Source organism: Cololabis saira, chromosome 13 (genome assembly GCF_033807715.1).
Source record: "Cololabis saira isolate AMF1-May2022 chromosome 13, fColSai1.1, whole genome shotgun sequence".
Classification (NCBI taxonomy): Eukaryota; Metazoa; Chordata; class Actinopteri; order Beloniformes; family Belonidae; genus Cololabis; species Cololabis saira.
In genome coordinates this window covers 1,422,333-1,446,889 of record NC_084599.1, presented here as the reverse complement: position 1 = coordinate 1,446,889, position 24,557 = coordinate 1,422,333, and the positions used below count along the sequence as shown (strand labels likewise).

Genomic DNA, 24,557 nt, shown 5'->3' with positions numbered 1-24,557 from the left:
CATATTTTTAATGTATTATCCCCATAAATTTCTACTGAACTGTTTACATTTTAACAGTTCAGTAACATTACAAATATCATTTATATAAAGTAAAAAAAGTTTGGACCAATCACAGATCCCTGGGGATCGCCACAGGTGACCTCCCTGAATTGTGACATAGTGTTATTAATTTGTACACATTGCTGTCTATTTTCCAAATAGCTCTTAAGCCAAGAATAAGCCACACCTCTAAACCCATACTTCTCTAGTTTTCTTAATAATATACTATAATCTATAGTGTCAAATGCCTTCTGTAGATCAATATAAATACCAACAGAATATTCATCATTTTCATGATGTTCGCTCAATATTTTATATTTATCTATAAAAAAATCAATTTGTTTAACAAATAATTTCTCTAATATTTTTGAGAATTGGGGGAGAAGGGACACTGGTCTATAATTATCACTGCAATGCTTATCTCCATGTTTGAATACGGGTATAACCTTCCCTATTTTCATATTATTTGGAAAAACACCCTTTTGGAAAGACAGATTGCATATATAGGTCAGAGGGCTTACAATTTGGCCAATAACTTCTTTAACAATTACCATGTCAATGGAATTTATATCATTTGATGATTTATTCTTGAATTTATTTACAATCTTAATTACTAGGCGGATGCAGTTATGGTTTGACCCCAAGAAATTGCAACAAAAGGTTTTCTCAATGGTTTATTGTAGTATCAGGTGTACTTAATAACATATCAAAAGTCTGCCAAAGTCTGACCACTAGAAAGGTCCGATTTTAAAAATGGCCGCCGCCAGTCTCTAAAATTACCATTATTCCCTCATTATTCATCCTAGACAAGCAATCTTGGTGTCTAACCCCATGATTTGATTATCTAGAATTAAAATAAGCATATACAAATCATAGTGAAGTGATCGAAGTACAATTATGTATAAAAACAATTGACTATAAGCGAATATGTAATGAAATATGCAGTACATAGACATGAAAAAAAACAAAGAAAAACATTTCAAACATAATCTCCTTTTTCCACATGCCATAAAGAAAGATGTCACAATGCATGGGGAAATTAGGTTTCTCTCAGTTCACATTCTGGTGATTTCTGGAGATTCATTTTTATACTAATGAGGAATAAATCAATTATTACGACGTGGTACTGTAAAATTAGGCTAAACAGGGCTGCCACGTGAAGGCTCAGTACCGCTAGCCCCTTTTTTATTTTATTTTCTTTTTTTTCTTTAGTTTTTTTGTGTGTTTTTTTCTTTTTTAGTTTTTTTGTGTTTTTTTTTTTTTGTTTTTTTTTTTTTTTGTGTTTTTTGTGATTTTTTTTTTTTACACTCTTACTTATATTTTCTCATTTCCTTTTTTCCACTCCGGAGTAACAATTAGTCATCATCACACTCTTCCTCCCATAATGCTTGATTATGTGGATTCTCACAATTTTCCACTTGGCATGATCCACAGGCAGGCATGCAGGGCAGTCCATATCTTCTACAACTACAACGTTGTGTACGGCAAGCAGTTGTGCAATTACAGTGGACCATCTGCAAGAGGCTCTCTGGGGCAGCAGCTTTTTTTGTCATAACTGGCAGAAAACGATTGTTCTCCAATTTCCTTCCACAATCAACAGGATTCATATCAATATCCATTTCAGTCCACACCATGATCTGGTAATAAACTCTTTGGCAATTATATTTCGTTGAGGACTCTGTAGGAGGGAGATGTTCTGGGGTAACAAATGCCTTCGCAGACACAATTTTCTTGCTGAGAAGATTGTAGCGCAAAGATGCAAGTGCATCGGTATTCTTGCCACCAAACATGATTGCCATCGCCTTGCTCCCAAGGTCCGCTATGGCAGCTTTTGCTTGCTTTGGTAGTGCAAATCCATTCGCACATGCCTGGATGGTCGTTTCCCCATTCACAAGTTTCTGGAAAGCAGTTTTCTTCCCAACACCAAAAATGCGTGATGTTGTATCACAGCCTGTGAAGGCATGAACAAACATCAACAGACAACACAAGTCTTTACCCAGGACCTTTTGCATCTCGCTGATGTCATACACCTTGGGTACTTTTGACTTATCTGAACGAAAATAAAGGCCTCTATTGCTCGTCTCACCATAGTAGAGAAGAAGAACAAGTAAATCTGTATCTTCCCCTATCAAGGTTGTGGGCTGATGTTGTGATGCTTGGACTGCAGCCTTGACAATGTCCACATCTGCATCCCCTGGTGCATTGATGACAGTACAGCCCTTCTTCTGCAGTTCCTCAGTGACAAAAAGAATAAGCCCCTGTTTGTTACTGGATCTAGATAGGAAGTCATCCTTTCTTCCCACAAACTCAGTATTTGCATCCAAGCTAATAACCGGGTGTGCATGTTGCCCGCGCCGCTGATGTGTATTGTCTTTGATAGAAGGACCTTCACTATAACCATCAAAGACAACAGTTGCTTTACCATAATGCTTTATCGTAAAGTCTGCATATGACTGTGCAATGGCACCATAACTGTCACCCCTCTTCCATGGCAAGCAATGAATCAGGGAGCCACCATCAAGGACATACTGTTGGTGGGATAGAATCCAGGACACTTTTCTTTGACTTCTTGCCTGTAAATTCAGCGACAGCCTGTGCCAGTTGGGGCTTGTCGGCTTTACGGAAGATTTCTTTGGCTTCGAACAGTGCTGCAGGGAATGGACTGAGCTCATAGCCCATGACATCTTCAAGTGAAAGTTGTCCTGTTTTTGACATAATCAGAAAACGTTGGAACAACAGAGCAGGATCAATGGTTCGGTTTTGGGTGATTTTGATGTTGCAATCATCTGCAAGAGTTTTTGCCCTGTCATTGCGTTTGAATGAGATTCCAAAAACTGGTTTCCCAACCATTTTCCCAATGATCTCATTCCCAACAGACTCAAACTCATGAACATTGACATCAGGTTTGGCGACAACACCGGTAACAATGTTTCTCAAGGCTGGTTCTTGAGAGAATGGTTTGCAAAAGGAAAGTTTTTCCTTCATTCTCTCCAGGTCAGCGTGATCTTGTTTGATCCTTGCCTCTGTCGATTCCTTGTGTTGCTCACTGGTCGTGTAGGTCAGCTCATTGAATTCCTGCATGGCATCGTTGTAGGTTGTTGTTAACCTGTCAATAATTAACTGATACTCCTCACCTGAAATGGGTGACCTTTTCAGATGGTTTTAATAGGGCAAATACAAAATATTGGATTTCATAATTATGTAAGTGTATCTCTGCAGTTTGGACAAGACCAGTGGATTCCCAGGCCTCATAAACATAGGATTAGACACCAAAATTACTTGTCTAGGGTATATAATAAAGGAGCTATACACATTTTAGGGTGATTTTGACCATCTGGGACGCCATCTTGAAAATGACACCTTTCTAGTGGTCAGACTTTGGCAGACTTTTAGTATGTTATTAAGGACACCTAATGCTACAGAAAACTGTTGAAAAACCTTTTGTTGCAATTTTTTTGGGGTAAGGTGCTTTTTTTTTTATATCTGCACCCGCCTATCCTTTAATCAGTTAATCAAACATATTTTGTTTATCCTTAGACACTCTAATTTTACTGGCCAAGTTACAACCAACTCCAATAAAATAATTATTGAACTCTTCAGCAATATTATTCAAACTATCCACTGTATCCCCTGAGCCATTCAAAAAATAGCTTGGGTATTCTGATTTGTTGTGTCTATTTCGAATGATATGATTAATTACTTTCCAAGTCTTTTGAATGTTGCTTTTACTGTCCTCTAGTAATTTGTTGTAATATTCCATCTTCTGTCTTCTCATGATAGTAGTAAGTGTATTCTTGTATAACTTATACTTTTTCTCACTTTCAGTGGTTCTTAGTTGTTAGTTAGTTTCTTTTTACATGCCTTTTGTAGGCTCTTAGTCATCCATGGTTTCCCTTTATATTTTCCCCTCACCCAACACTTTCTAATAGGACAATGTTTGTTGTATAACTCTGAAAATATAGACAAAAATTAGTCATAGGCCTGAGTAGGGACCTCATTCCAATTACAGTGTGTTAAGTCCATCTTTAAAGCCTCAATTCTTTCCCGGGTCCTTATTCTTAGCATTTTACAAGTTTGCTCACTCAAGCCAACAGAAGATTTAACCTTTAAACTATGTAGACCAACAAATATGGGAAAATGATCACTAATATCACTTAAAATTATACCACCTTTTACTGGGCCATGAATGTTAGTAAAAATATTATCAATGAGTGTAGCACTTTCTTTAGTTATCCGAGAAGGTTTGCTGATGAGTGGCCTTAAATAAAAACTAAACATTGTATTACAAAAGTAATTTTTTGGTTTATGTTCATTCCATTTCAAAAGATCAATATTAAAGTCTCCACAAACAAAATAAGATTTTTATAGGTTACACGCGGACACGCCGCACTGTTGACTTTTTTTCCCTGCCGGCTCTGCTCACTCGCAACGTGACCAGATCACATGACTGGTCAAATCGCAGCCTTTGCGGGTAGAAAATCTCGTTTTATCACATCGCGATATTATCGCAAATTAATCGTTCAGCCCTAATCTTCAACACCTCCCTGTCCCAGGCAGTCGTCCCATCCTGCCTGAAAGCAGCTACCATAATCCCGGTGCCGAAAAAGTCTCCCGCCACCAGCCTTAATGATTACCGCCCAGTGGCCCTCACCCCGGTAATCACCAAGCCTCGAGAGACTAGTTCTTCACCACATAAAGAACCACCTCCCCCTGGACTTTGACCCATTCCAGTTCGCCTATCGAGCTAATAGATCCATTGAGGACGCCATCGCCGTAGCTCTACACTCTGCTCTGACCCACCTGGAGCAACAGCAGAGCTATGTCCGGATGCTCTTCGTGGACTATAGCTCCGCCTTCAACACTATAATCCCAGACATCCTCATCCCAAAACTGACCACCATCGGCCTGCCCCCTCTCACATGCACCTGGATAAAAAACTTTCTCACCAACCGTCCCCAGACTGTGAGACTCGTCCCCCACCGGTCCTCCACCCGCATGCTGAGCACCGGCTCTCCACAGGGCTGTGTGCTGAGCCCCCTCCTGTACAGCCTCTACACCAATGACTGCAGTCCGACCCACAACAACAACCTCATAGTGAAGTTCGCTGACAACACAATGGTGGTCGGACTCATCTCAAAGGGGGACGAGGAGCCTACAGAGAGGAGGTCCTGAAGTTGACAGCCTGGTGCTCAGAGAACAACCTCACTCTGAACACCGGGAAAACCAAGGAGATCATTGTCAACTTCAGGAAACAGAACACCGACCCAGCCCCCCTCTACATCAACGGCCAGAGAGTGGAAAGGGTCCACTCCTTCCGGTTTCATGGCCTCCTCATCTCCGACAGCATCTCCTGGTTGGAGAACGTCACCGCTATCACCAAAAAGGCTCAGCAGCGGCTGCACTTCCTGAGAGTCCTTAGGAGATACAAGCTGGACTCCAACCTGCTGCTGACCTTCTACCGCTCATCCATCCAGAGCCTGCTGTACTGTATTACAGTCTGGTACGGCAGCTGCAATGCTGCGGACAGGGAAAGGCTGCAGAGGTGAAAGCAGCGCAGAAGATCAGCTGCCCCCCCCCCCCCGACGGACATTTACACCTCCCGCTGCCTCAGCAGAGCCACTAAGATCATTAAAGACAGCTCCCACCCCGGCCCTGGCTATTTAAATGCACCTTAACCTTTTTATATTTATATTGCTTATCTGTTTGCACTGTCTTGCACTGGAGAGGTGATGCTGCTTTTAATCTCACTGTACCCATGTATAATGATAATAAAAGTATTCTATTCTATTTAAGTAGCCAGGCAGAGTCGATTCATTCAAACTAACATACTTTCCTCCTGTAGCCACGTTTCTGTTAAACAGAAAATGAGTAAACCATCTTCCACTCAACGTGTGCCTTTATTCTTCTCCCTCCCATTTTGGTTTCATGTGGCTGTGCTTGTAGCCGTTCACCTTTTTCATTATTCTCCCCCTGGGTCTGCTCCATCTGTTGCAGATATCCTGCCAAACGTGGAGACGAGGATTGTTTTGGTGGGAGAAGCCAGCAGAAATGAAGCCCTGGTCAAAGCTTTGCAGGTACGTCATTACTCTTCTCGCTGTGATCACCTGACATTGTAGACACCCCTATTCTTAAATGCATTAGTGTTTTTTTGTCCTTGTAATCGAAAAAAGGATAAAAACTTTTATTTATTTTTTATTTTTTTATTGTTAAAGTGGATCAAAAGTCTGTATTTTTAGTCATGGACCATATGATCGCTGGAAAAACCTTCCACTGTAGGTTTTCTGTGATTCTGAGGCCTCTCTTTCCTCGTACTGCCTGGTGTCTTATTGTAAACGGGGGGAAACAGAGCGAGCCAGAGCGTCTGGCTGGAGCACGACCACGTTTAGCTAGTCCCAGTTTTCATCGTTTCTAGGGGTGTAAAAATATATGGTGCCACGAAATTTCGTGATACAAAAACGTCACAATACGTGTCGTGGAGGCGACAAAATGTATCGTAATATTGGGTTATTAATATTAATCTATTGTGTTGACTAGTAACGCGCATCTGACCGCACCTTGACCCGCGGACCAAAATCTGACTCCGCTCAGAAGAAACTAGAACCGTTTTGGTCCCGATCACGGGACTCTTGCAGGGTTTTGAGCTCTGAACTTTTACTTATGTAAGGCTGGTGTAGAGTTAAGCCTTACCTTATTAAATAAACCTTTTTGGGGTCGTGAGTAGGATAAACACGGGGACAACTTCTGCTGAGTTCCAGTGTACTTTAATGTCCCTCAACAGTGTAGGATTTTAGAACATCAACACAGCACCTAGTGCCGTACTGTGGCGTATCACTCCGCCCAATCTAAAACAGACTAATCACTACAGATAAACTGACTAGTGTCATTATAGTCCCTGATTCACATCAGAGTATAAAGAATATATTTATAAAATCGTGAACCCTGAATTACCAGAATAACCTTAACAAAAATAAATCTCCTCTTACACTTATAAGGTGAGCATGAATCAATCTCTTTTATGATGTAAAAATGTATTTATTTTTTTACTTTTATTTATTTAATTTTAGTTGTTAAATTTCTGGAAAAGAAAAAAGTCAAGTCATACATGAGAGAACCTATTCAGTTTGTGTCTAAATATTTGTACTTGTATGAAACTGAAGATGCATAATGCAAACCTGACATTTACTTTTAGTTCAGTTTGTGGAAAATGGTTGGCCTGGCTTTCTCTTTAAAACGTAAACAGTTATAAAGCATTACAAACTGTGACAATAAGGCAAACGCACAGCATTGTTTTGTATTTTGTGTCTTTCAAATAAAAGACAATTTTTTCCAGTCATATGTTCCTCATTCAAGGTTGTTAAAAAAATACTGCTATAATATCGTATCGTTATCGTGACCTCAATATCGTGTATCGTACATCGTACCGTATCGTGAGATTAGTGTATCGTTACACCCCTAAACGTTTCATCTCGTCTGAGGGCCAGGGCCCTCTATTAAGGGCTGTCCGGTCTCTATATGATCGGAGCAGGAGTTTGGTTCTCATTGCCGGCAGTAGATCAGACTTGTTCCCGGTGCATGTTGGACTCCAGCAGGGCTGCCCTTTGTCACCGGTCCTGTTCATAATTTTTATGGACAGGATTTCTAGGCGTAGTCAGGGGCCGGAGGGGATCCGGTTTGGGAACTTCAGGATTTCATCTCTGCTTTTTGTGGATGACTCAGGCAGACTGTCCTGGTCCTTCTGTCCAGCAGAGACTCAGACTGTCCTGGTCCTTCTGTCCAGCAGAGACTCAGGCAGACGGGTGGGTTTCAGGGCTGGAGGCAGCGGTGAGGTGTCTGGAGTCAGGATGAGGTGTCTTTGCCACCTCCTTGTACCAGTCAGTAGTTGACCCTCCGCTGCTCACTGAATCCAGACTCCGCTGCGCCTTCAGCAGGTTGCAACATATTTTACAAAAGATGTGACTTATTGCTTTCAGTTTTTCACATGTCACATGAATCAGATTTTTGTCTGCAAGAAATATGAATTGTTTTTGATATGTGCATGGTAGTGTTTAAAAGCGGTTTACAGGAAATGCAAAGTTATTTATGTCCTGCTGTTTAAAAACATGGTTTCTGCTTTAAAACTCAAAAGATTCAAGCATTGTTTTAGTTTTATTCAAGTTTTCAATAAATAATCCTAAATACTTAATTTGGGTGCAATTGCTTTTAAATATTTTGAAATCCCAAAGTTAGGAACCGTTTCATAAGAAAGATATTGCATCTGTGGTGTCTGATCAGACTTACAAAACAAACCTTGAAAGCCAAGTGAAAATACTGCTGATTGCGGTGAAAGGTCCAGTTACTGGTGGCTGGTACCAGCTGGTACTGGACCAGCCCGGCTACTTCTGATGTCTAACTGCTGCTGTTTCTACAGGCCGTCACAGTCATGGAGGTTCCTGTGGTAAAGATAAGAGAAGGAGAGGCGGGTCCAGAGGAGAAAATGATGATAAAATCTGTAGTAAACATGGTACAGTAGTCTGACTGTGTGTGTGATGGGAACACGGGGAGGTGGTGCATGAACCTTAATTCAGACTTCACTGTGCACGACTAACCGCTCACTCGTGTCTGAGGGCTGACTGGCACTGCATGTCTCCGTGTTAACACTGGGAGATGGTTGATTTCCTTCTCTTTGTCTTATTTCAGAGAAAGTCATGATGTGATTATTTCATCTTTTTTTGAAATGCAAGGGAAGTGCCTTGCTTTGATAATACCCAAGTTAAAAGAAAATAAATCTAAAGTAGCCCTTCCTAAACTGTGCTGACATGTCCAAGAGGTCTGTCTCTGGGGAACTTAAAACCTGCTACGTTGTGTTTCAGGTGTTTATGTGAAGTTAGGGTTCAGAGATCAGTGCACTTCTATCCTTACGTTCTCCAATATGTTAAAGAACTAACATGAGGGTTGAGCGTGTTGGGGATCATGATTGTATTAGCTCTGAATGCGTGAGTGTTCACGGCCCTGGTCCCCTCCTCTTCCTCTTGCTTCGTCACCTGTGGTGTTTGTTTCCTGTCCAGGTGTTAGTTTGTGTTTAATGGGTGTGGTAGGTTTGAATAGTCTTGCTAGCGTGACAGCACCGTGTCCAACTGGACTCCCAGTAGTCTGACCGGCACTGATCCAGCTGGTCCTGCTGGATCAGTGCTGGTCAGACTCCTATGTGATTTCTTTCTTGTGTTGTTCTCTCAGGTGTAAGTCACTTTGGATAAAAGCGTCTGCTAAATAACAGTAGTAGTTGTTGTTGATCGCTTGATTATCACCTACTTATCAATACACATTGATACAGCACTCCTGGGGCCTCATGTACAAGTCCATAGATTTCAACGTGAATCCGTGCGTGGAATTGTTGCCTACGCAAAAAATAAAATTCAGATGTTCAAAACTGCTTACGCCCAAATCCACGCAGGTTTCTTTCAACATCACAATCAACGTGGAATTGAGTATTCATGAGGGAGAACAGTCCTCCCTGTCTCCTCCCTCAAGTAGATCCATTTGAATATGATAATGAGGATAAATATCCATTAAAAACCGCTCATCCTGACAAGAAACTTGCAAAAACAAGTAAAACAAATAAAAAAATCATCATCTGTGATCTGGAGACAGTCCTGTCAGAAGTTGAGGCTGGAAAAATAATTTATTTGGAGGCATTTCTTCCGATTTAAACTGCATTGCATTATGGGTAATGCTGTTCTTTGCTTTGTGTTGCGTTCCGTGAAGAGTTTTGGTTTTATTATGATCGTGTGGGTTTGTGAATGTTAATATTTAGCGTTAGTGCATCATTACACTCTGCTTTTCTTGTTTGTATTTTAAAAACCGACACCAGAACCTAAGTTTGTTGATGAAAAACGGCTCCTTGTTCAACTTTACTGTCACGCGTATTATATACTGACGGATTAAGAATGAACAATATAAACTTATATTTAAAACATGAAGCATCACGATCTGATTCCTCTGCTGCAGAAATAAAGACAAGTTGATTATAGACACGTGATTATATCGAGGTGGAAAGGTGAGAATTACAGAACACAGTCGCTGTAACTCGGAGTGTTGCAGCCGCAGGAGGAGAGACCGGTCCAGGTCCAGGTCCAGGTCCCGGGAGGAGAGACCGGTACAGGTCCAGGAGGAGAGACCGGTCCGGGTCCCGTGTGTCCCATGTGCAGGTTCCATCGTTGAGCTCCTTTAGTTGTTTGTTCAGATCATGTGGTTGATTGTGAGATTGTTGCAGTTCCACTCTTGTGTAATTTATCTGGTGATGTGGGGACTGTCATGTCCTTCATGTGGTCCTGAACTTATTGTTGACGTCAAGTTTCCTCATATTCTGCACTTCACTGCATCACCAGTGAGTGTCGCCAACGGGCAAAACCTCAGAAAAGTGCGTACGCCAGACTTGGTTTGAGAGTGAAAGACCACAACTTTTCACGTTCAAATCACTTTTTGAACATCCGACCGTGAGCGTAGAAAGTGGCGTACTCTTTGTACATGAGGCCCCGGATCTCTCCGAATTTAGACAATGTCTTTGTTCTACTGAGTACAGGTGTGGTGATAACAACACTAACAATAATACAAGAAAATACCTCAATATACCCAGAATTGATCTTTTCTAAAGATTTGTTGGCATAAGATATATATAACTAAAGACACTATCCCATCATGTATGTTATGTTTCCATAGTTTGTACCCATTTAAAACAAATGCAACTTATAATGAAACTAACGAATAATTCACCAAAAAAAATCCAGAAGACAAGCAAACGAGAATGACATGACATTTTCTTTACCATTCTGTGCTCTGTCGCACCTTTTCAGGACATCAGCATGCCGTTTGTGATGACGGATCATGTCCGGGAGTTTGGAGACGGAGAAAACGCTGATGTTGAGACGGTGTTTGTCCTCCCAGACTTCAACTCCCCCGACTACAACTACCTGTACAAGAGGGACAACCGCATCGTCGGGCCTCCTCTGGTCCTGCACTGTGCTGCCAAGGAAGAGGTACGGCCTTTATTACAACACATCACATGTTTTATAATGTAGGTATTAAAATGTTCAGCTAAACTATCTGTTTTTGACCTATTAACTTCATGTTTAAGGTAAACTGTTCTCTTAATTGTTTATATTTGTCTATTCTGGATCTAAGTGGGACTGAGAGCCTTCAGCCATGTTTCTGTCCTTCATCCAGCACTGTCCCAGAGCTGATTCTGGTCTTTGTGTCCTCACAGCCGCTGCAGTTCTCGTGTCGGCCTCTTTACTGCACCACCATGCTCAACCTGACGCTGTGTTTCACCGGCTTCAGAAACAAAGAGGAAATGGTGAGTGGACCTGCTGGGTTTACTCAGAACCCCCGCAGCTCAGGGCTGACGGGGCTGACTACACATTCACGCCTTGCTAACATTTGTGCAGTTGTACATTGCTTGCTGAAGTCATCTCATCAAGAACCATAAAGCTCTAACGCCTGAATTAGGGTTCTGCGTTAAACCTACGCCGTCACTGACGTGCACCTCCCAAACAATGTAACTACGCGTGGAGGTGACGCAGACCAAACGCAGACCGAGAGGGCTGTGATTGGTTCGCTTGGTAGCAACGCATTTCTGGTTCCAGTTTGTGAAGCAGTCGTGAACTTTCAGCGCTCTTTTTTTCTTCGTGTGTATGTGATTTATTTATTTTTTATTTTTTGGGATGTTTTGGTTTTTTTCACAATAGTTGTCCTTATCTCTGTGATTCACTGTGACCGGAAAAGCCTGAAGCTAAACAAAGTATCAACTAGCGCTGGGGGGAACTGCACTACGGAGAAATGGAGTGACGGAGAAGTCTGAAGGTTCACGACGGCGTCACAGCGTAGTAATCAGGCTTAATAGAATGCAAAATGATGAATTATATGGAAATGACAGTAATAAAAGTATCGTCCACTTTAATACTGATCTTGGTCCTCCGCTTGTGTTTTTCCTTTTTTGTCCATTTAGAAGAAGTTGGTGAATCTGGTTCATCACATGGGCGGGACGATCCGCAAAGACTTCAGCACCAAAGTGACTCACCTCATCGCATACTCCACTCGTGGGGAGAAGTACCGGGTTAGTACATTCTGAGTGGCTCGCTCTGATCTCTTAAAGCTCAGCCTGTATGGGACTTTAACGTGAGTCATCACAAGGAGTGTTGCTCACGTTAGGAGGAGTTTCAGTTTCATCTGAAGGGATATTGTATTACTTTCTGGAGCTGTTGTCTCCCTACTGGCCCTACTTTTGGCATTAAGCACACAAAAGTCACCTTGCAGCCCCATCCTGGTAGTGGAACGTCATATGGCTTTACAGCTTTACAGTTTAGGATCGCCCGTCTAGATCTTTTTAATTCTCTCCTCAGCACCAGATTTATGAACATCTGACCCTCAGAGTTGGACCAGAACAGACTTCTGCTGCCGTTGCTGGTTGAATAAAATGAACAAGAATCCGTCAGTCTCTTTCTCTGATGTCACATCCTGACTCAGACGTCTGACTCCAACCCCCCGACCAATCGGTGGTCTGTAGTGTGATGATGTCAGATACAGCCGACTCAGCCTGCTTAGAACCTCGGCAGAATAAATACAGACATCCACTGCCAATCCAGGAAGCAGGAACACACGGAAACACACGTCAAGCACTGGAAATCTGCAACAAAAAACCACAAACAAAGCACGAAACCGGCACGGAGCCGACCAAAACATGCAATCGACAGCAATCGACCCAAATCTTGAGATCTGATTGCAGTCTGAGCTAAGCTACCGCTACTTAACCCCCAAAACTACAGAGCAAGCATGCAGGTGTGTGTGTGTGTGTGTGTGTGTGTGTGTGTGTGTGTGTGATAAACCAAACAAAGCTCCACCTGAAGTGTATCTATAGTGGGGGAGGGGGGAGCAACCCCGCCACCCACGAGACCAGAGGCCGACACGGAAGAACCCAGGCCACCAGCAACCCCACAGAGGGGAGAAGTAGGAGGGAGGCAACCCACCGCCTGCGAGCCCCCCCTTCCACACACTTCCACACCGCATTCTCACCGACACAGACACACAATCACGCACCGTTTCCCCCTCCCCGGGGGGGTCCAGCACCGCCAGAAGGCACCCCAGGCTGCACGGCGAGCCCCGCCAGGCCCGGGTATCCCGACCCACCTATCCCAGGCCGGCGAGGGAACGCGGGTGATGTGGGACCCGCTCCCGCCCCTGGTGTTGAGTGCATGTGATTAATGCCATAAAAACAGGGAGGGGGGGGCCAAGTATCGATTTGACACCGACCCCCCCCCCCCCCCTCCCGAACTACGTGTCCTTGTCAAATGTATTTATTAAGTGTTGAATGTGCAGTGTCTACATTGCTGTTAAAACCGTGAGGCGGGGAGTGCCGGGCCACGCGGGACAATGCCCCCCACGACCCGGACCCCCCGCCCCTCGCCTATGTGCGTATGAATCGTGTAGGGGGGGAAGGACGGGGAGCGCAGGCCGAAGCCAGGAAGCAGGACCAGCAAAGCCGGCCCTGATAAGACACCCGCGTCCCCCCACCGGCCATCCAGTAGACGAGGGCCGGCCCTCCGAGCCGGGCCAGGGCCCCACCGTACCTCCACGGGCGCCCCCCGGCGCCGCCGGAGCCCCCAGACGGAGGGGGAAACGGTCCAACTTCCCCCCATTCATACTGACAACATAAGACATAGACACCTGGGAATGGTGCCACCCCGCCGCCGCGCCCGCCCGTGCACCCCCCGGTCAGGGGAGGCCCGATCCCCGGACCCGGCCCCACCACCAGGATTCCTTGTTAACTCAGCTTGAAAAGTTTCCAGCTGTTTTCATCATAAGGAGACAGTTGGCTGAATCTTTCTCTCCACCCCTCCAGGGCAGACGATGATGAAAAGATGCTTGAATTATATCTGTTTTACTTTCTCACCTCCAGGCTCTTCAGGTTCAGTCTTATTCTCATTTTTCATTTGAACCTTTTTTTCTCTTTATTAAATCTTGTTTATTAGAATTAGTCAAACTGCAGTGTGAATTGCTTCCCTGGTGAGCGGCTGAGCGGAGGGAGACATTGTTCTTCACCTGGGGTATGGGGTAACATGTATTAAACCTCTGAGTGACAGTGCAGTCATAAACCCAGAACTGAGACTGGAGAGTCTGCACATTTCCTGCTGGGAGTTCTGATAAAGGCGTGTGTTTTCCTCTGCTGTGATCCCCAGCTGGCCGTCTGTATGGGCACTCCCATTCTCACCCCGGTATGGATACAGAAGGCTTGGGAAAGAAGAGATGATGTGTAAGTTTGAAACTCCTTTGAATAACTGTCAAACTTTGCACATCCTTAAGCATTTACTCTCTTTCTGTATAAATTATACCAAGGTAGGTCTTGATTATGTTCTAAAAGTAGGGGAGGAGAATGTAGCGAAAAAGATAAAACCAACTTGAACTGAAGATTGAGGGACTGAAGGGTGTCCGTTCTGCTGTCACGCAGCAGAACGGAGAAGCTTTGGCTCTGCAGCAGAAATAACCTGGACCTGTTTGTCACGCAGCAGAACGGAGAAGCTTTGGCTCTGCAGCAGGAATAACCTGGACCCGTTTCAGCTCACTCACATTCCAACTGCTCAAGTGAAACATTATAAAACTAGAAAAAGCTAACACGCTAACATATAGAACATTACATTAGTCTACCCTGGAGCTGATTAGTGCGTGAGCAGCTTTCTACAGGTCGTGACAATTTAAAAAAGATTTCACTTTGGCTAGGAGGCGTAACTGATAAAAACTTGTCCGTCAAATTTGAAAAAACTATTAAAAATCACACCCAGATTTCTGACAAGGACAAGGAGCCAAAGCGAGTCGTCCCAGTTTACTCTGTCTGGTCCTGGTTTAAGTGCAGGACGTTCTGGGCCATCACTGATGTCAGCAGCACATGCTAGCAGGGAACGTCGTGCATCAGTATCTCCGGGCTTCAATGGCAGATAGATTTGCAGATCATCTGCGTAACAGTGAAATGGTAAGGTTGTACCTGGTTATAATAGACCCAAGTGATAACATGTATAAAGAGAAAAAGAATTGGACCAAGAATGGAACTCAAGAGAGAGCAGGTTGAATTCTAAACTAATCATTGCACAGCTGAAAAAAGAGGGTAAAGGAATGGAAGATCACCCCTGTTGTCTTTCTGAGAAAATGTTACTCAAAATAATGAACCTCCAAGTTTAATCTGTTTTTTTTTTCTTTTGTGTTGCCATTTTTGAGAAGGTGTAAAAATTTCGGTGTTGGGTTTTTCATGGTCATTCATGCAGGCATTTAGGAAATTCTTAAGAGTGAATTTGATGTTCTTGATTGGTTAATATTGGGCTGTTTTATGCACCAACAGCTGTGAAAATGTTTGATAGCAATTATGTTTTTGCCATTTCCATTTCCTCAGGGACTTCCATGCAAACGAAGAGGAGTTTCGAGCAGAGTTCAAAGTTCCCCCATTCCAAGACTGCGTTCTCAGTTTCTGGGGTTTTTCTGAGGAAGAGAAGGCAAACATGGAGGAGAGGACTCTTAAACACGGTTTGTGCCTCTGTGTGAAGATTTTGCATCACTTGAAAGTTGCTGTAAGGAAAAAAGAAAAAGCAAACCTGCTGCTGTTGGTGACGGTTGATGAGCTACGATTGGAGTGGGTTTGCAAGCAAATTATACATTGAATCATTATAAATTTTGACTGATTAAATAGTCAAACGGATGAAATAAATTCAGTTGAGCCTTTTATTGATGTGTGCATTGTTTCTGTGTGAAAGGTGGCAGATATCTGGAGGTTGGAGATGGGAGCTGCACACACCTGGTGGTGGAGGACAACTTGGTCATGGACGTGCCCGTCTGTTCCTCACAGAAACTCTTTGTGGTTAAACAGGAGGTACGTGTGTTTTTACCATTGAGCCCCTGTGTTGTACCAGTGGGCTGATCAGCTCCTCCTTCACTCATGTTAACTTATTGATCAGCTTTAGGCTGAACCGAGGGCTGGGCCCGGAACCACTGGACTCATTTATACCCACATGTAGGATTATGTAATACTGTTTATAGCAGATCTTAAGGTGTAAAAGACCTGTCTTCAGTAGTGTAGGTTTGGGCTCAGAAGGGCCGATAAAGACCTGGGAGCCCGTGAAGAGGATTTCTTCCTGTATTGAAGTGAATGGCAGTAATTGTAATTGTTCTCTGTTCCAGTGGTTCTGGGGAAGCATTCAGATGGATGCTCGGGCCGGAGAGTCCATGTACCTGTATGAAAAGGTGAGTGCACTGCATTCATATTCCAGGATTGAACAAATACTACCATCATCTGCATTTAGAAACAACATTAGGGCTGCAGCTATCCAATATTTTAGTAATCGAGTATTCTACTGAAAATTCCATCGATTAATCGAGTAATCGGATAAAACATTTTTGTTTAGTTAAAGAGCAATTATAAATATACATAAGATGTTACATGTTAATTGACATTACTAAGACTAAGTTATATAATCCAGTAGGTTCATGGCTGTGCATTTAAAAACCCTGAACTTACACCAGATGACCAAATTCACTGCCTTCACTCAAAAAACTAAGGATCTTACCAAGAAGTTTACTTATTTCTAACCTAAAAATGCCATTACACCTGATAACACACATCACTTAAAAGGTTAGCTGTTTTCCACACGTGTTTAAATTGAACTTTCATTTGTGTCAAGCACATTTTAAGTTCTAGTTAAGTTTTAAGTTAAAGTATAAGATTTTGAGTTTTGGCAGTGTTCAAAATAAAATTATGAGACCTGCTGTATTGGAGCACATTAGCCACCAGCGCAACCTGATCTCACACAAATCTGTGAAATGCCCACGACCCCTCACCACTATTTTCCTTGGTACCAACACGGAAAGTGGTATAATTCCGTGAGCACCACGGATATTTTACCATGCAAAGTCAATGGGATCCGTTGTCGTGATATATACACGGATTATGACATTATTATTATTTATATATTATTCTTTGTTATAGTGGCTAAATTATGAGTTTTTGTCGCGCAAGGTGCTGTTTGTTACTGTTAGGGCCAAATCCACAAAAGGATTGCGCGGCTTTTGCGGCTGCTAAACCGGTGCAAATGAGACAAAAAGAGAGCTCCGTGTTGCTCCTCCGTGTTGCTCCTCCGTGTTGCTCCTCCGTGTTGCTCCTCCGTGTTGCTCCTCCGTGTTGCTCCTCCGTGTTGCTCCTCCGTGTTGCTCCTCCGTGTTGCTCCTCCGTGTTGCTCCTCCGTGTTGCTCCTCCGTGTTGCTCCTCCGTGTTGCTCCGTGTTGCTCCTCCGTGTCGCTCCGTGTTGCTCCTCCGTGTCGCTCCGTGTTGCTCCTCCGTGTCGCTCTGTGTTGCTCCTCCGTGTTGCTCCTGCGTGTTGCTCCTCCGTTTTGCTCCTGCGTGTTTCTCCTCCGTGTTTCTCCTCCGTGTTGCTCCTCCGTGTTGGTCCTCCGTGTTGCTCCTCCGTGTTGCTCCTCGTGTCGCTCCGTGTTGCTCCTCCGTGTCGCTCCGTGTTGCTCCTCCGTGTCGCTCCGTGTTGCTCCTCCGTGTCGCTCCGTGTTGCTCCTCCGTGTCGCTCCGTGTTGCTCCGTGTTGCTCCTCCGTGTTGCTCCTCCGTGTTGGTCCTCCGTGTTGATCCTGCGTGTTGCTCCTCCGTGTTGCTCCTCCGTGTTGCTCCTCCGTGTTGCTCCTCCGTGTTGCTCCTCCGTGTTGCTCCTCCGTGCTGCTCCTGCGTGTTGCTCCTCCGTGTTGCTCCTCCGTGTTGCTCCTCCGTGTTGCTCCTCCGTGTTGCTCCTCTGTGTTGCTCCTCTGTGTTGCTCCTCCGTGTTGCTCCTCCGTGTTGCTCCTCCGTGTTGTTGCTCCGTGTCGCTTCGTGTCGCTCTTGCGTGTCGCTCCGTGTTGCTCCGTTTGTCTCCGTGTTGCTCCGTGTTGCTCCGTGTTGCTCCGTGTTGCTCCTCCGTGTTGCTCCTCCGTGTTGCTCCTCCGTGTTGCTCCTCCGTGTTGCTCAGTGCTGCTCCTGCGTGTCACTCCGTGTTGTTCTTCCGTGTTGCTCCTCCGTGTTGTTGCTCTGTGTTGTTGCTCCGTGTCGCTCCATGTCGCTCCTGCGTGTCGCTCCGTTTGTCTCCGTGTTGCTCCTCCGTGTTGCTCCTCCGTGTTGCTCCTCCGTGTTGCTCCTTGTGTTGCTCCTGCGTGTTGCTCCTCCGTGTCGCTCCTCCGTGTTGCTCCTCCAGGTTGCTCCTCCGTGTTGCTCAGTGCTGCTCCTGCGTGTCACTCCGTGTTGTTCTTCCGTGTTGCTCCTCCGTGTTGTTGCTCTGTGTTGTTGCTCCGTGTCGCTCCATGTCGCTCCTGCGTGTCGCTCCGTTTGTCTCCGTGTTGCTCCTCCGTGTTGCTCCTCCGTGTTGCTCCTCCGTGTTGCTCCTTGTGTTGCTCCTGCGTGTTGCTCCTCCGTGTTGCTCCTCCGTGTTGCTCCTCCGTGTCGCTCCTCCGTGTTGCTCCTCCAGGTTGCTCCTCCGTGTTGCTCCTGCGTGTTGCTCCTCCGTGTTGCTCCTGCGTGTTGCTCCTGCGTGTCACTCTGTGTTGCTCCTCTGTGTTGCTCCTCTGTGTTGCTCCTCCGTGTTGCTCCTGCGTGTCACTCCGTGTTGTTGCTCCGTGTTGCTCCTCCGTGTTGCTCCTCCGTGTTGCTCCTCCGTGTTGCTCCTCTGTGTTGTTGCTCCGTGTTGTTGCTCCGTGTTGTTGCTCCGTGTCGCTCCGTTTGTCTCCGTGTTGCTCCGTGTTGCTCCGTGTTGCTCCGTGTTGCTCCGTGTTGCTCCGTTTGTCTCCGTGTTGCTCCGTGTTGCTCCTCCGTGTTGCTCCTCCGTGTTGCTCCTCCGTGTTGCTCTGTGTTCCTCTGGGACTCTGTTGGCCGCTGTATCCATCCCCAACCTCATCACATGTCCTTTGGTCCTTTGGCTTGACCGTTGAACCCCCCACTGCCGTCATCGCCTCTATTGGCCCAGCCAGTCAGCCCAGTAGCCGGCCAGTCAGCCTGGTAGCCGGCCAGTCAGCCCGGTAGCCGGCCAGTCAGCCCGGTAGCCGGCCAGTCAGCCCGGTAGCCGGCCAGTCAGCCTAGTAGCCGGCCAGTCAGCCCAGTAGCGGCCAGTCAGCCCGGTAGCCGGCCAGTCAGCCCGGTAGCCGGCCAGTCAGCCTAGTAGCCGGCCAGTCAGCCCAGTAGCGGCCAGTCAGCCCGGTAGCCGGCCAGTCAGCCTAGTAGCCAGCCAGTGCCAAACTTCTCATGGTGGTGGTGCCAGCACCAGATACTCAGAACACTTTTCTGTATGTTTCTTTTGTCATTAACGTCCCCACAGATTCAAATATTTTTAAAAATGAACATGTTGTGGATTGTTTCCAGTAGCACGCAGGACTTTCCCAGTTGTCTGTGCTTACCTGGTGATGTAGCCGTGTTACAATGAATAAATGCAGTTAAATGAAAGACTTGAGATTATTATTGAACCTCTTATTATTCTAAGTTTATTGTATGATTATTCTATGACAGGGGTTCAAGAAACTGGAAAAAAATAGTATTTATCTTTAACTGCTTTATTCTAAACGGCCTTCTTTTTTCATCTCTACATATTTTTCTTTTTCCACTGTGCACCTCAGACTGACAGCCCGGCCATGAAGAAGGCGGTGTCCCTGCTGTCCCTCACCACCCCGACCAGCAACCGCAAGCGTCGGCGTCTGCGGGACACGCTGGCTCAGCTCACCAAGGAGACGGAGATCTCCCCCTTCCCTCCGCCACGCAAGAGGCCGTCGGCAGAGCACTCCCTCTCCATCGGCTCCCTGCTGGACATCTCCAACACCCCCGAGAGCTGCAAGGCTCTGACGGGTAAGAGCCCGGGACGAGGCAGTCACGTTCCTCCAGTCTCAAGTTGTTAGGGTGTAGCATTTAAAGTGCTGCTTAATGGTGAAAAACAATAGATTAGTGTTTGTTTGTCCTTCATATGAGAATCACATTTCTTCATTCCAGAAGACGGTCTGAGGGACAGTACTATAACCAGGAATAGGACTAGACGGAGAAAGACGACAGAGAAGAGAATTAGGACAGACAGGGAAGAGAAAAGGAAAAGGTCCTGTTTGAGTGCAAACACTCGGCACCCAGATGGAGAGAAGCAGCGAGGAGCGTCTGCAGGTTAGGTTGTGCTCAAGGTTCAGTCCATGGACATTCATGGACTTGATCAACATTAAACTGGTCACGAATGAAGCGCTTTATAAGTCCCAGAACAGACAACGTGCAATAAAGATGTCCACTGGAGATGTACGGAGAAATCTCACATGCCCCACCTGACTCCTGACCTAAACACTCTGAAGGACAGAACCATCTTTAGACATGATTGAAGTAGATAGTGCTGGACGCGCTCACAGAACCAGTCAAACGTTTACCATGTGATCATGTTTGGATAACAGGACCAGCCTCTGTATTCTATTTTAAAATTTCTATAATTATTTATCCCACTAGCACATCTGGACGAGATGTTCCCGGTTCTGAAAGAATGAAGTAAATCAGCAGCTTTAGCGTGTATAGTCTTAATTGTCTCATGTTAAGTTGCAGTGATCAGAGCTACAGCACTAATGGAAGTGTACGGGTCACTCATACGTGTTCGTGTGCTGCAGAGAGCTCAAAGGCGTCCAGGAGTTCAGCTGCAGCTGCTGCCAAGCAGTCTGCCCGCTGGCAGGTCTCCAAGGAGCTGTACCAGACGGAGAGCAACTACGTGGACATCTTAAGCACCGTCCTGCAGGTGGGTTGTTCTAGCTGCTCACTGGACAAGCTTACAGGATGGTTTTTAATTCTGAATTCATTATTCCCAATTAAATAATTCCAAATTAAACTATTTTCCTTCGAGTTTACATGGACTGTGTTTCCATGCATCAATAACCCTTTTAAAACCTGAATATTGGCAATAACCCGGTTTTGTACGGTCATGTAAACACCAATAACCCCTTTGAATAACCAGAATTTGCTCATATTCAGGTTTTTAAAACCCCAATATGAGCCCTGGGTTACTCCTTTTAAAACCCGAATATTGGGTCATGTAAACACCAAACGGAATATCCCCATCAAACGGAACAGGAATTTGTTTTCTGCACATCCTCTGTTCACAAGGAATCCTGGTCTTTTGACCAGGGAAGGAGGAATGCAAAAGCTAGGCGGCTAAAAATGATTTTATGTTCCTCCAAGTGAAATTGAAAGATTTGCCAGTTGCTCTGAAAAGAAGTGGCGGGCCCAGACCAGGGCCCAGACCAGGGCCCAGACCAGGGCCCAGACCAGGGCCCAGACCAGGGCCCAGACCAGGGCCCAGACCAGGGCCCAGACCAGGGCCCAGACCAGGGCCCAGACCAGGGCCCAGACCAGGGCCCAGACCCGGGTCCAGTGCTGCTTTGGGGGCAGCGCCAGGACACGGACGTCCCCCTTGGAGATGAAGAAGGAACTTCCACGCCTCCCGTTGCAGATAACCTGAGCGGAAATAAAATCTTCTCCTGTCCAGAAGTGCATAGGACCAGTTGAAGCGAGCTGAGAACTAAACCTTTGGTGTCGGGGGGAAATGTCCCATTCAGGCTTGACACGCAGACACAGGATTGTTCTAAAACTACAAATCAAAAAAACTTGTTCCTGTCTAATAACCACCTCCTGGAAAGTTGTTTGGTTGCCCTAGCAACTGGTGCCCTGTTCTGTTGTTGCACTGATCCCTGGTCCATCAGTCTACTAATACTAACATGCTCCTGGACTATTTTAATCTCACATTCACCTCACAATCCATTATTATGGTGTTTATTGTTGGTAGTTTTTACCCGAGCAAGTTTTCAGAACATCAAAGTACTTGCTAATTTTTAATTTCTGAATGAATGTTTTGCTTACACCGGAATTGTCAACAATCTGTCAACATGTCTAATATTAGATTTTTGTATCATTTTGCAGCTTTTCAAGCATCCACTGGAAAAAGAGGGGCAAGTCGGGGGTCCCATTTTGGCCCAGGAAGAGATTAAGACTATTTTTGGCAGCATCCCTGAGATCCATGATGTTCACGTGAGAATTAAGGTGCCGTATCAAAGAAGCCCGTTAGTTTCCGTGTGTAATCTCTGAGAATCCGTCGTTGACTGAGTTGTTGCTCTGCAGAACGATCTGGAGGAGCTGCTCACAGACTGGTCAGAAAGCAGGAGCGTTGGAAACGTCTTTCTCAAATACGTGAGTTCCACTTCTATACCCATCCTTTTTATTCAATTTGAATTGTTGTTTGAATATATATATATATATTCTATGAAAAAGAAACTGCTGGGGAACTTCAGCAATGACTGCATTTACATGCAATCAATAACCCTTTAAAACCGGAATATTAGCAATAACTCGGTTTTGCATGGTCATGTAAACACCAATAACCCCTTTGAATAACCCGAATTTGCTCATATTCCGGTTTTTTAAAACCTGAATATTCGGTCATGTAGGCTATATCCTAACGGGATTTGCCCATCAAAAGGAACAGGAATTTGTTTTCTGCGCATGTTCTTTTTGCAAGGAATCCTGAGGCCTCATTTATCAACCGTTCGTAGAAAAAGTTCTAAATTCTGTCGTAGGAATGAAAAAGTACAAAAAAATCTGGATTTATCAAACGTGCGGACGCTGGTCGTACGCACATCAGTGATGTTAAATCCCACCTGTTCTTAACTGCCGTGCTCGTGCACGGTTACCGTCATTTGCATTCAGAAACGCCAATTGACCATATATGGAGCAACAACAGCTCCCGGTTGGAGGTTTTCAAACTTTATTGAACAAAATTCTGTAGGGTTTACAACAAAAGGCAAATGAAACAAAATAATCAATTATCTACAGATATTCAACATTTGGGGGGGTAAAAATTAAGAAACCAAGACATCGTTTCATATAAGCTTTTGGCAATATCGTTTTTTTCACACATCAGTTTTAGAGACGCCAAGTACAGTTTACATTCATTTTTCAGATGTACAATGGAGGGTTTGCTGTTATTCCATTTGCATTTATGTAAGTGATACTTGGCTAGTAAAATGATTATGTTGACCATGTTTCATATATTTCTTGGAAGATTATCCATATAAATTAAGATTTGGTTGGAGTCAAACGCTCCTGCTTGGAGGTGCAAACACCAACAGAGCTGTTCTGCAGAATAAATGAGTGTTGCGTTCCTCCAGGCCACCGGGCAACGACGGGCAACAGAGACATAGTTGCATCGCAGATTATTTGTGCATGGATTGAATGAAATCCTTTCCTGTTCTCGTAACTGAATTAATTGTGTGATGGTGTTTTTATTGCGATTTGGGTGCAATCTATAGCTCCAATTATTTTTGGGAATCCGGCGATGGCGTGAAATCCTCGTTTCATTTCGACTTGTTGGTGATGTGTGTATGGGAACTGGATGTAAATTGGGGCCAGAGAAATTATTGCATCCAAGACTGCCGGCATGATTCTGCTTAGTGTCGGCTGCGAAATGCCGCATATGTCTCCAATCTCTCTCTGAAATGTTCCGGTGGACAAATATCCCAGGGTGGACGGAGCTGGATGTGACTGGGATGGCGGTGGTGCGTTTTGTCTGTCGCTCCAACATAGGTTGTAAATCACGGCATAGATCCATCAGAATGTTTTTGGGGAAGCGGTACCTGCTGAGAAGCTGAGCAGCTGTGAAAGTTGAGCTCTTGTTGCTGTGAATGAGTTTTGGGTCTGGCTCTTTGTTCTGATAAGTCGTCTCTTTTCCTCCCTTCTAGTCCAGAGAGCTGGTGAAAGCCTATCCCCCGTTTGTCAACTTTTTCGAAATGAGCAAGGAGACGATTGTTCGATGTGAGAAACAGAAGCCGCGCTTCCACGCGTTCCTTAAGGTAAGACCAGGGAAACCTGCTCACGACGTTTTTATCCAACATAATGTACGTCCAACTTTAACAATAATTTTGGTGTGTTTGTGTGAGCGTATAAAACGCCAGTAATGGACGAAGAGTCTTCCTACAGGGACAGAAGCAGGTGATGATGATGAAACATGACTCAGCACTACTGCTGATGATAACGGGTTCCACCTTTTTGTTGAATCAGCATGTTCTCTCAGATGAGGATGTGCAACATTGTCTGTTTATTTCATTGTTTTTTTTTAAGCATTCTCCTTTCCACTAACGCCTCCGGTGGTTACAGAACCAGCCCTTTTGTCCGTCTTAGGGTCCATTGATGCTTCGTTGCGAGACGTGTTTTTGGCATCAGAAGTTGAGAAAAGTCTAATTTTTCCGGCCTTGGCCGTTCAGATGCTGCAGATGCTCATCAGTGGCATCATGTGTGTGTGTTTATGCCACGGGTCAGACAGACCAAACCCCATCATTCTTGTAGGATTGTGTGGACGTTAACTTGTTCCCGCACTTGTAAAAGTCGCCCAATATGCCTATCCAAGTTATACCCAAAGTAAATTTAAAGCTGTCCTTGAACCGTTTGAAGTTCATGGATGGTTCTGGTCTCTTTTGAAAGGTAACA

General features: G+C 44.9%; 1 protein-coding gene across 4 annotated transcripts in view; it reads left to right on the top strand.

The window, feature by feature from the left end:
* ect2 (epithelial cell transforming 2) overlaps positions 1–24,557 on the top strand; it is a 63,983-nt gene that overhangs the window by 4,352 nt on the left and 35,074 nt on the right. Inside the window, exons 3-17 of one of the 4 annotated variants that reach the window (XM_061737340.1) lie at positions 6,034–6,113; positions 8,447–8,539; positions 10,869–11,051; positions 11,279–11,368; positions 12,023–12,127; positions 14,247–14,320; positions 15,449–15,579; positions 15,807–15,922; positions 16,231–16,293; positions 19,685–19,910; positions 20,052–20,213; positions 20,696–20,820; positions 21,999–22,118; positions 22,197–22,265; positions 23,813–23,923. In XM_061737340.1, the coding sequence (XP_061593324.1) occupies positions 6,034–6,113; positions 8,447–8,539; positions 10,869–11,051; positions 11,279–11,368; positions 12,023–12,127; positions 14,247–14,320; positions 15,449–15,579; positions 15,807–15,922; positions 16,231–16,293; positions 19,685–19,910; positions 20,052–20,213; positions 20,696–20,820; positions 21,999–22,118; positions 22,197–22,265; positions 23,813–23,923 (1,748 nt within the window). Of the gene's footprint in view, positions 1–6,033; positions 6,114–8,446; positions 8,540–10,868; positions 11,052–11,278; positions 11,369–12,019; positions 12,128–14,246; positions 14,321–15,448; positions 15,580–15,806; positions 15,923–16,230; positions 16,294–19,684; positions 19,911–20,051; positions 20,214–20,695; positions 20,821–21,998; positions 22,119–22,196; positions 22,266–23,812; positions 23,924–24,557 lie in introns of all 4 variants that reach the window. The other 3 variants (XM_061737339.1, XM_061737341.1, XM_061737342.1) reach the window with 3 other exon arrangements.